This window comes from Gadus chalcogrammus, chromosome 17 (assembly GCF_026213295.1).
Source record: "Gadus chalcogrammus isolate NIFS_2021 chromosome 17, NIFS_Gcha_1.0, whole genome shotgun sequence".
Lineage (NCBI taxonomy): Eukaryota > Metazoa > Chordata > Actinopteri > Gadiformes > Gadidae > Gadus > Gadus chalcogrammus.
Genome location: NC_079428.1, coordinates 11,409,607 through 11,422,106, shown reverse-complemented (window position 1 = coordinate 11,422,106; position 12,500 = coordinate 11,409,607). Strand labels below are relative to the sequence as shown.

Below are 12,500 nucleotides of genomic sequence, written 5' to 3'. Positions count from 1 at the left end.
TTTAATGTGTAGTTGTCTATAGGGAGATGTTTTCTAATCAAAAACAGTGGAACCTTCTCGAGGGGAACGGAGACGCAGAGACGGCTCCATCGCGCCACCGTTTACCCCATGTCCCCCTGCCATTGCTGAACTCGTGCCTGCACATCCAGAATTGTCTTCAATCTCTCCCCCTCTCTACATGGGTACACTGAGTTACCAGCTCAACTCCCGCCTCCAGCTGTAGATATCAGAGGTCAATCTTTAATACAAGTAAGCCAGTATCAGGATGTGGTGGTTTGTCGGAGGAGATAAATTTAGCCGTGGCGCAGGCGGACCTCCGTTCCTATTGGCCGCTGACAGACTGATGGGCCGTGTTGGAGCACACGTCCGTGGCTCGGAGGGCGAGAGCTGTAAGAACAGACCTAGCGCCTTATAAACAGAACACAAGATTGGATCCATCAGGCTCTCCTCATGCTTCGCAGCCCACGGCGGACAGGGACTTATTTCCCTAATGCCAAACGCAAGTTCTTTCCTCTGGCTGAATGTCCCCAACACTTCTTCACGTCTTCAGACAGTTTGGTGATGAAATAAACAAAAAAAGCGCTGCAATAGATGGTGTTCATTTCCAGGGCAAATGTCCTCCTTAGCAGGGGAGGGATCCACTGCCCTCAGGGGTCGAGGAAGAACGTTGTGTTGGAGCGAACTGCATAGTAGAGATTTGGTTAAACGACAAAAGGCCGCATGGGAGACGCTGCGCAATATGCTTGATGTACTGTCATCAAATCCGATAAAAGATAATGACTCCAGGCTTTCAAATATTTTCTTATGCCTATCAAGAGGATATGTTTCAGATGAAAGGTTTGAGCTCTGTGAAATATGGTTCATTCTGATAGAAATTACCATTTGAGAGTTAGTTACACTTCTCCACCAATGGAAGTTGAGAACGTGTTGGTTAGCGGTTGCCACAGCGACGTATTGACCTTTCCCGCTCTCCCCCCCTCTCTCTCCATGGGGACTGAAGAGAGAGAGATCGGAATAATAACTGGAGAATGCAAGTGACTCTTAAAGATAAAATCTTTTACAAATTAGAGATGGTGGGTCAAGTGTGAGCTACGTAGCAACATTTGATTTTCATATCCCTTAATCTACAAAAATGAGATGTGTTCATTGCAATGAATTAACTGGTGAACTGCATTTCGCTTAACTCTTATGTTCACATTCAAAGATGGTGATCTTTAAACTTTATTCCGAACCTTTTCCTTCTCAGTAGTTTGCTAACAGGTGTTGCTAGTCTTTGCTTATCTTCACTAACCCACCGAGCCGATGGCTAACTGACTCCTAGCATATGTGCAAACGTACAGTAGCTTACGAGAGAGATTTAGGAAGGAGGCGTCTGGAGCGCTACCACTTTAGGCCCTGGTACAGCGTGGAGGCTAATGTAGCATTCCTTGCACACATGCTAAGAGTGTTTAAGTGGGAAGGGAAGGAAACAAACACCGTAAGGAGAGCTGGGGGTTGGGTGTTTGATTTATGGGCACAGCATGTTTCCAGTATGACCAAAAGGTCAGAGTTCAAAATGAGATGACAGGATGAGGGACATCTAATCTCCTGACACATCTCTCCTTTCTTCATTTTTGGGTTCTCAAATATTTGCTGTTGCCAAGGGTTGCCTTGAGAAAGAAGGGCGAATCACTGTTTGTCATTTATCCCAATTGAATGTAATATTTATATAAAAAAATGTGGTTGTTGGTGTGCACTTTTTGTGTACTGTGTGAAGAAAATTGAATTTATCATACATACACTCAATAAGGTTGGATTTGACAGAGCGAGATTGAATTTATCGTACGCTCAATAAGGTTGGATTTGACAGAGCGAGATTGAATTTATCGTACATACACTCAATAAGGTTGGATTTGACAGAGCGAGATAAAGAAGAGGGGATGATAACGTGAACATCTTTAAGATTTAGAAACGTGGTTTATTAACGAGCACGTTAATATTACGGATTAGTGATGTGATCATGATGTTCCCCCTTTACAGAGTGATAGGCCAGGGAGACTAAACAGTAAGAGGTAGGGTTACGGTTAGCTGGAGTCTCAGTCTCAGCCTACTGCCAGCTTGTAGGAGGACAGAGTGTCCCGTTCAGGTCTGGTGAACTGAATTTCATTTCTTGTTTTAACCTCAAACACACTTTTCCATTCCTCTGAGTCTCTCAGTCTTTCTGTCTCTCTCGTTCAGTCTTCTCTTACTCTCTTACACTCCCGCACATTTACATTATCTCACCGACACACGCACACAAATGACACACACACTGGGGGATACACACAATCCCATAAATAGAGTATATTTATACATCAACCATTGAGAAAATGTGCAATGTGAAACACTATCAGTGGGTCTCAAACAACCAAAGTTCCTGGCAAGCCAATCAGAGACAGGCCACCCGCCACAAGTGTATCAGGGAGCCAATGGCTTTCCAGGCTCATGGGCCCTGACATGGTTTTTTTCAGCCACACAGCACATAGTATTCTCAGACAGAGGAACCCCCCCCCCCCCGCCAAACCGAAGATGACTGTTGAAGGGTCAAAGGTCAAATGTTAGATATATTCTGCAGCTCTGCAGTCACTTCCATTCTGCTGTGAGTGGAAGATTGTGCTGAGTGTGTGTGTGTAAGTGTGTGTTTTTGTGTGTATGTGCGTGTAAGCGCGCGTGTGAGCCTGTATGTACAGTATGTGTGTATGCATATGAGGGTTATAAACTCACCGCAATTAGCTAGTGTTCCATTTTCAATTCGAATCAGATTGGTTAGCCTCAGACACACATGCACATGCACGTCCACACACACACACAAACATACACATTGACAAGACCACACGCACGATCTTTGGTTGCGACAAAAACAATTACGTTTCAATTCCTTTGATCCTTTAATAATTCACAAATCCCGCTACATGACAGGAAATGACTCGCTATTTTGAGCTGCGCTCTCCCAAGAACTAAATTCAGATTGGCCGAAAGGTTTAGCCAGCCAGCCTTTGTTTGCATGTATGACTTTGTGTGTGTGTTCTCTATGTGTGTTTGTTCTCTATGTGTGTGTATTCTATATGTGTGTCTTTTCTCTATGTGTGTCTGTTCACTTTGTGTGTCTGGTCTCTATGTCTGTGTGTGTGTTTGTGTTCTCTATGTGTGTTTGTTGTCTATGTGTGTCTTTCCTTTATTTGTGTATGTTCTATATGTGTGTCTGTTCTCTATATGTGTACACATCTTTATCTGTATGCGTGTTCATGCTACATCCATATGTCTAGTGTGTATCTATATCTATGTTTCTCTACGGGTGAAGGTATCTATATCTGCATGCGTGTTCATGGTACATCCATATGTCTAGTGTGTATCTATATCTATGTTTCTCTACGGGTGAAGGTATCTATATCTGTATGCGTGTTCATGGTACATCCATATGTCTAGTGTGTATCTATATCTATGTTTCTCTACATGTAGAGGTATCTATATCTGTATGTGTGTTCATGGTACATCCATATGTCTAGTGTGTATCTATATCTACGTTTCTCTACATGTAGAGGTATCTATATCTGTATGTGTGTTCATGGTACATCCATATGTCTAGTGTATATCTATATCTATGTTTCTCTACGGGTGAAGCTATCTATATCTGTATGTGTGTTCATGGTACATCCATATGTCTCGCCAGTGTGCATCTATATCTATGTATCTCTTCGGGTGAAGGTATCCATATCTGTGTGTGCGTGTGTGTGTGTGTGTGTATGTCGTACGTCTTCATGTCTTCATGGGTATCTATAGATGCTGCAGTGAGGACCAGAAAGGGCCCTGAATCCCTCCCTGTGCCTGGCTCAGCAGGCACAGAGAGGTCTTGGTCTATTTCCAGAGGTGACTCCTGTGTCGGCCAGCGACAGCCACACCAAGCGGTTGTAAGGGGAAACCGCTATGCTTACGGTGCTGTTTTGATACCCCGCCCCTATCTAGAACACCCAGGGCTGATCATGTCTCTGGGGGAGGGCTGCTCATGGTTGAATTCGGGGTTGGAGACATTAAAGCTCTGATCAAGCTTGGAACTCATTCATTTTCTAGTTCAGTTTAAAATACATTAAAGCTCCAAATTCGGATTCTGATTCGGCTCAGGCAGTGAAGTTGAACATTTTTACTTTGTTTGAAGGACACTGAAGTAGTAATTGTAATTCAGTTTAGACAATTATGTTATTCTAATTGGGTTTGAATTCTAATTAGGTTTTAAAAAGCACGGAACATTCTAAACCGATTCTAAGACTTTTTGAATGAACACCTGAAGGTTTTAACTCATTGTGGTCATCCATTGTACTGAATAACGAAGGTTATTAATGGCTTGCTGAATACTGCACAAATGGCCTTTTCCGTCCAGATATTGCCCCGGCTAGCAGTGTAAATGATGTAAGCAGCAGGACATTTCTGGGTACCAGGGCCTTGCTCAGATCAAGTGACCCTCCAACTATTCCTGACTCTGAAGACCACCACACCCAGCCCACCCCCTCCATCCTACACCTTCCTTCTCCTGCGTTGAACAGGAACCCCTTCTGTTGTTATATTTGCTACATAATTACATATGTCCCATCTTAAAACACCACTTTCAGAAACTCATTGAAAAACATATTTGCACTGTGAGAAATGTAAAAAACAAGAATAGATGGAATGTTGGAACCATCCACATCAATATCTTGAAGACATGTACAGCTTTGCAAAACCATGTGAAGGCGATGCATACAGGCCACTTGCAACAATATTCTTAATATTTTCTTCGCAATTGATCCCACTTCAGAATACAGCTTTCAGTAACTCATTGGATCATATTTGCACTGGGAGGAAATGCCCAAAAGAGAATAAAGTGCAAAAAAAATCGGTAGTAATAATTATGCTGCCGTATTGTTCTGTGAGATCTTTTAATAATAATAATAAAATTAAAAATAGATTTTTTCTTTTTTTGTGTGTGTGCCAATGATTATGCTGCCACGTGCCAGTGGTGGCATGCGTGCCTAGGGTTGCCGACCACTGCCTTACACTCATCCACACAAACTAGAATTCCAGCCGTTATTTCGACTTTCCTATCTTGCCATTAGAGATTGAAGAGAGAGTGGGACGGAATGCACTTAGAATGTAGCTAGGTGGAATCCCTGGGAGTGGAACAGGAATAGGTCTGTTCTGTAGAGATGCTGAGCAATGTTCCAGCGTCTCTGCCAGGTATTTTCAAAGCATTTGATGTGGTTAATGGCATCACTGTGGTAAGAGAAAATGGAGCTGTCCAAGAATGAAGGCAAAACATAATTACAATGGAATGGAAGTTATGTGTGGGAGATAATTAGTGAGCTCTAAGGTTTGCAGCATCTCTCTCTCTTTAATAAGGACACCAGCTTCAAAGTGCTCGTCTGTTATTTAACGGCAAACACTTTCACTCTCACTTCTTGATAAGAAATGATGACTTTGTCCCATCCTAGTGCGCATCACTCCTCCGGAATTCCCCAAGACAAGATCAATCCCTCACAGATAAGCCACCAAAATAGCCAGCCTTGCATCCTCTTCCTCCGACCTGATGCCAATCTATCGTCACTGCTCCGTTCCAGCTCCTCATCATAACTTCCTCCTTCACACCCCTCCCCAACCGTCCCTCCACCCCTCCAACCAAAACAACCTCCACCGGCTCGACTCTGACCTGCCAACCCCGGTGCCAAACACTCTACCTGACACCTCTGCCACCTGCCAAACCCCCGACCGGAGGTGGTCGACTAGGGGTTGTTTGGCATGGGTCCCGTACCCATGGGGTACGGGGGAGAGCCAAACCTCTACAATGGAGGCGGCCATTACCAGGGGCGCTGTGCAAAGGTAGAGCTATGGTCGGACATTGACGCAACGCAATGACAACGCAGTCGCTTCGACGCGGTCGCCTTGACGCAATCGTCAACCTGCTTTGGTTCTGTGCCGGGTTTACGTCAGCGGACCAATCACAGCCCCTGCTACCGCGTCGCCTCGACGCAAGGTTACAATTTTTTTGGCAGGCCCCTTGCGGTAGACTGCAAGGGGGCAAGTAACGGGCTCCGTAAACCCCCCCTTTGTGTCGCGTCGACGTGCAACCATAACTCAGGCTTATTCCATGCAGGGCGCGGCCGTGCACCCACCTCCAGGGCCAGCTCCTCGATCTGCAGCTGCTTGGCGGCGGTGCGGCTGCCGTCAACGTTGCGGTGGTAGTAGAGCACCATCACGTCGTAGCGCTTCATCACAGACTTGTAGTTCTTGGCGCTCAGGTGGTGCACGCGGTCGTGCCCGTCGTACTCGGGCACCTCCAGGCCCATCTCGCCCAGGGCGGTGGCCCCCAGCGAGAGCACCACCACCCCCACGGTCAGCAGCCAGCTCCACCTCATCGCGGCGCCGCTTCCTCGCTCTTTTTAGACTGAGGCGGCTCCCCTCGGGGTCGGAGCCTCGGAGGCAAGGGTGGGAAGAGGGGGATCGAACCAAGCCGGCCGAGGGAGGGTAGTGGTGTCGAGGGGGGGAGGGGGGTGGTGGTGGTGGTGGTGGTGGTCAGTCGGGCGGAGAGGCAGCAGGTCGGGGCTAAAGATAGCTTCCGGAAAGGCCCGCACACAGGAGCACAGACTGGGGCCGAAGAGGGGGTTGTTGTGGAGAGCGGGCGGCGTCGAAGGGGGGGTCTTCTGCTGGTGCTCCCGTGGAGAGAAGAGCGGGTCACAGTGCGGGCCCCCGCCTTTAACCATACCCCCCCCCCCCCCCCCCCTTCGAAAAAAACAGAAAGAGGGTACGACCACGCCACTGGTGGACCGCGGCGGGAGGGGGTGTGTGTGTGTGTCGAAGTGGGCCGGGCGGTTGGGGCTGGGGGAGGGGGGGGGGGGGGTCATATGGGTTGGGGGGGGCTGGTGTCATAGTGCTAGTTTCAGAGACAGCTGAAAGGGTGGAACGGACGGTGGGGGAGAAGGGGGAGGGATAGGAGGGAGGGGGGGAGAGGGGGAGGGCACAGGGTGGGAGAGGGGGAGGGCACAGGGTGGGGGAGGGGGTCCCTAAATAGGGCGTCATAGGGTGACGAAACCATCGTTGACATGGGAGGAGTTATCTTTAGGTTGCCACCTGTTGGCCACTGAGAGAGAGAGAGAGAGAGAGAGAGAGAGAGAGAGAGAGAGAGAGAGAGAGAGAGAGAGGGAGAGAGGGAGAGAGGGAGACAGAGAGAGAGAGAAAAGGGGACGATAGAGAGGGAGAGTAGGGGCAGAGAGAAAGGGGAGAATAAGGGAGAAAAAGATTGATTAATATGAAGTAAGGCTAGGGAGAGAGAAAGTGAGAGAGAAAGTGTGGAAGAGAGAAGGGTTCTGTTTGTGGACCAGGTGAAGGCCAGTGAGTGTAGCGCAGGTGTAAACACATGAAGGATGAGGTTGTTGGCTGGTTGGAGGTCTACATGAATGATGCATGGGTGTAGGAGGGTGTAGAAGGTGTAGCTGGAAGATGAATGGGTGTAGGGGGGCGAAGAAGGTGAAGCTGGATGCTGGATGGGTGTAGGAGGGTGTATAAGGTGGAGCTGGATGATTGATGCGATGTGGGGTTTTTGCATGGATTGAGAACAGGGTTCCGTCTCCATATGGGGTCGTGTGTTTGAGCCTCACCCTGCCCTAAAAATACAACATATCTGCAGATACATATAGATACACATATATGCATGTACTGTATGTGGGTGTATGTTCAGCAGTTTTTGTGTGCGTTTGTGTTATATCTGTATATCTGTGTGGAGGTTTACGCAAATGTGCGTGGGTGTGTTTATGTGTGTGGGTGTGTGTGTGTGTTTATTATGTATGTGTGTGTGTGTGTTTATGTTTGTGTGTGTGTATATTATGTATGTATGTATGTATGTATGTATGTATGTATGTATGTATGTATGTATGTATGTATGTATGTATGTATGTATGTATGTATGTATGTATGTATGTATGCAGGTATGCGTGTGTGTGTGTGTGTGTGTGTGTGTGTGTGTGTGTGTGTGTGTGTGTGTGTGTGTGTTTTTATGTGTGTGTGTGTGTGTGTGTGTGTGTGTGTGTGTGTGTGTGTGTGTGTGTGTGTGTGTGTGTGTGTGTGTGTGTGTGTGTGTGTGTGTGTATAAATTGTGAATTTATGTGCATGTGCATGAGCTAGTGCGTGCCAGTGTGTGTGTTTGAGTGAGTGTGATCTGGTGAGTGACAGACAGAGTAATCTTATGCTGGCTTCATTATAGGTCACCTGACAGCAGGACATCACACATGCGGCGAACTGCTGCACGCATGTCACACACACAAACACACAGACACACACGCACACACACGCACACACACACTCACATAAACTCTGTTAACATGAACCCGTCAGGCCCTAATATAAAGTTTTAAAATGAAGAAGCAATAATTTTCCTGCGGGGAAAAATAACCGTTGCACTTGTCATCTGGGCACGCATTTGTCTTCACTGTGAATGTGCAAGAATACACGCTGGTACACTGATTCAAACAGCATGACCAAGGTGAAACAGTACCCTCCCCTGGCCGTTGAAGCTATAACAAGTCAAATAAAAAATATATTAAATAAAATTGCATATCCTATTTCCTTTCTAATACGCTGAATATGAATGGTCTCCCTTCACAACAGGTGGATGATATCATGAATCACAGCCTGCATTCTAATATGATTGAAATGAATATCTTAATATACCAAAGATATTAAAGATTTAATCAGAGCATATCGCCACCTTCCATCCCAATAACATGAAATAATGAAAGAGCAAAGTTAGGTAAAACTCGAAACAAGATATTTATGAAAACAGATTTTCAGTCATTAATTTCTCTCGCCCATTTTACAATTTGTGACGGGAAACGCAGACATGAGAGAGATAAATGACAGGGGGTAAGTGTGAGGGGGGGAGGAGAAGGGAGGAGAGGACTGGAGAGGAAGCTGAAGAGGAGGAGGTAGGAGAGGGGATGAGTAAGAGGAGGACACAAGAGAGGATCGGAGAGGAAGAGGGGAGGAGCAGAGGATAGGAGGAAAACAGGGGAGGAAAGAGGAGAATGAGCAGGGTATCAGTCGACTGTACACCGTACAACCTTGGCTGCTCCCAGCGATACACCTCCTCCTCCTCCTCCTCCTCCTCCTCCTCCTCCTCCTCCTCCTCCTCCTCCTCCTCCTCCTCCTATCCTCCTTTACTCCTCCGCCTCTTCCTCCTTCTCCTCCGCCTCTTCCTCCTTCTCCTCCTCCTCATCCATACCGACCCGAAAATAATCGACTGCCTATCTGTTGCTCATTCTGATCTCTTGAGAGTAACTGGAGCTTCTCATTTCCGAATCTTTCTGTGATGGTCTGTGTCTGAGACACTTCCCCTACGGGTCCCTTAGGAGCACTACAGAGATGAAAAAGAGAGGGAATTAGAAGACTTCTTTATAAACAGAGGGCATCTCATCATTGTATTCCCCTGATCTCATTCATGTCTTGGTCATGGTAAAGAGACAGACGTGAGACGATTCTGAGACAGATCTGAGAAGAATGAGCGCTACAAGAGATGCCATTTTTGAGTGGCCAATGACTCCTCTGTGTCAGATGTATGACTCTCAAATGTGCAAATGAAGCTAGATACGAGAAGCTAACACAAGCAAGATGTAATAGAAACAATTAAGAATTCAATTAATGCACTGTACGACGTGGCAATGCCCGTTGCTACACCCCACCTAGGTGTCTTCGACACCCCACCCATAGCTGGCTTTACCGGGGCTTCCCCGATAACGAGGACACAGAGTGATGAAGTTAAACCCAGTTTATTGCAGAATGATACATAGCACAGAATGATACATAGATACATCTCCCGCTTGAGCCAGATCTCTCAAGCGGGAGATGATGGCTGTTTTGCGAGCTTTGATGGCTCAATACACAACAGGTGTTCCGCCTCACCCAAGCCTCCCAAACCCACGCCACGCTGAAGTAAATAGAGTTGGCCGTATAAACAAGAATCAAAACTAAACATCAGTTTAGGATTGCACCAAACTGCAAAGGGCTTCTTCTCTGCCAACACAATTGCAGTTGCCTTTGCCTGGCGTTGTTTTGGCAGCTCATTTCACATTTGAGCACTTTTAGGCATGTTCCCATGTGGTGTTATAACTCGATGTACTTTACATGACAGGAATACTCTGAGAAATTAACGAAAGGGTCGGTAAGTGGGGCATACTGTGAATAAACCATATATCTGGTGCACGACATTTGCATGAATTGTTTGCCTTTGAGACTATCATGTTGAATGATGTGAGAGGCAGTGAGATGTTTGCACGATAAACTGAGACATAATTGAGGTAGGGCATTCAATTGTTGGGATTGTCTTGGGACACATTTGAGCGCACCACTCTCATATTTCTTATAGCTGAGACTCTAGACAGGCAACACCTCAAAAAAAGATGTACTCAGAGAGTGAGCCCTGTGAAACTGAAGCGTGTGTATTCCTCAGGAGTGACAATGGAGACCAATGAGAATCCTCCAAAGACCCAAAATGTCTTTGGTCTTAACAGTGCTCATTAATGACTAGGAGATGAATTTTGCTTTGCTATGGGTCCACCCCTCATTCTCCTCCTCTTCCTCCTTCTATCCTCTCCTCCTCCTCCTCACCTCTCCTCCACTCCTCCTCCTCTCTTCTCATTCGCCCCCTCCTCCTGTCCTCCTCTCCCCTCCTTCCCACTCTTCTTCTCTTCCTTCCCCTCCTCTCTTTCTCTTTCCCTCTCCTTCTCCTTGCCCTCCTCACCTCTTCCTCTTCATCCTCCTTCGCCTCCTGGTCTCCTCTCATTCTCCCCTTCCTGTACTATTTTCCCCTCTGCGTCCTCCTCCTCCTCCTCTTCCTCCTCCTCCCCTGTCTCCCCCTTCTCCCCCCTCCTCCTCCTCCTCCTCCTCCTCCTCCTCCTCCTCGCCCATCGCCAACGTCAGGGTGAGAATGTGACACCTCTGTGTTGGAGTGCTAATGAGATGTCACACGCAGGCATGGGGAGGACAGGAGCTGGCGGTGGGGGAGGCAGTGGGGGAGAGGAGGCCACAGAGAGAGAGAGAGAGGGAGGGATGGAGAGAGCGAGAGAGAGAGAGAGAAAGAGCTAGGTGAGAGGGACGGGAAAGAAGGCTGAGGGTTGGAGGGAGTGGAGGGATGAAAGTGTGGGAGAGAAAGGAGACGGAGAGAGTCGTAGCTTTAAGGAACGGCGCTGAGGACCTCTCTGGTACATGGATGTAAAAATAAGTACATTTTTTTGATAAAGAATAATTTATGTTACAGGGAGTTATTTATAGCAGCCTGGATTGTGATGAATAAGTAATTAATCATCTTTAATTTATTAAAAAATATATTTTTTTCTGCTGACTCACTCGGGTACATACCCCCACACACACACACACACAGAAAGACACAGACGTGCGCGCTCACAAACACACAATCCACAAAGAACAACGCTATTCAAGCCCGGAGCTCTGAATTAACGAGTTAAAGAAGAATCTCTTTGTTTACATACGTATGATTAGAAACGGACACGGTTGTATTGACAGAATGAGGCACTTCATTAAAGGTCAACTTCAGCCATTTCCATTAAGCTTGGCATCGTTAGAAACCCACTCATATTTTTAAATGGTCGTGCATCATTGCCTTATTTTCTGGAGAGACTGGAGAGATCCGTATCGATCTCCAACACTGCCTGTTTAAGATGACGCACGTTTTCTCTTACGTTATTATTTTATTTTATTTTTTCATTTTATTGTATGTCGGCTTAAGCTTTTTTATAAATCTTAAATACATTGCATTTTCTACACTGCATCTTTGCCTTTGTTTACTTGTACTTATCTATTTTATTATATTATTTAATTATATTTTATGACGATGTTTCTACGTGAAGCACTTTCTGTCCGTCTCGTGTATGAAAAGTGCTTTGTACATAAAGTTGCCTTGCCTTGCCTGATGGTAGACGGCTTTGACGGCAACAACCCAGTGAGGAGGGGGACGACGGGAGCCATGACAACACAAAAAGGAGGGGGTCACAACATGTCACCCTCTAGGACCTTGAAGAGGCGCTACAGAACAGGTCCCGCCATAGACCGTGAAAGGCGTGGATGTTGTTGTTGTTGTTTGGTGATATTCAAGGCGAGGAGACCGTCTGAGCCGTGCCATCATCTGCTAGTCCAACCTGTCAGGACATTAGGACAATCTGTTTATCTGTGAGCCATGTGTGCAGTCTGTGTGTTTTGGGAGCATTGGTGGATGACTGGTCACACAGAATAGCTAAACCTGTCCCTGCTTTTCTCTCCATCCGTCTCCCTCTCTTTGGACCTTAAACACAGTGAGGCACGACCAAACAGGAACAAATACGCACACAGCACACAGTAACACACAATCGCAAAGACACACGCACACAGACACCAACGCTCTCACATACACACACACATTCAAGGCACCCACACAGACACACACATACACACACACACACATTCAGCCCCCC

General features: G+C 46.7%; 1 protein-coding gene across 2 annotated transcripts in view; it reads right to left on the bottom strand.

Annotated features, from left to right (window-relative positions):
• Positions 1–6,711, bottom strand: part of casq1b (calsequestrin 1b) — a 14,528-nt gene extending 7,817 nt beyond the window's left edge. For both annotated transcript variants that reach the window (XM_056575555.1, XM_056575556.1), the window contains exon 1: positions 6,159–6,711. In XM_056575555.1, coding sequence (XP_056431530.1) covers positions 6,159–6,401 — 243 coding nt within the window. In that variant the 5' untranslated portion in view covers positions 6,402–6,711. The remainder of the gene's footprint in view (positions 1–6,158) is intronic.
• Positions 6,712–12,500: the final 5,789 nt, after the last annotated feature.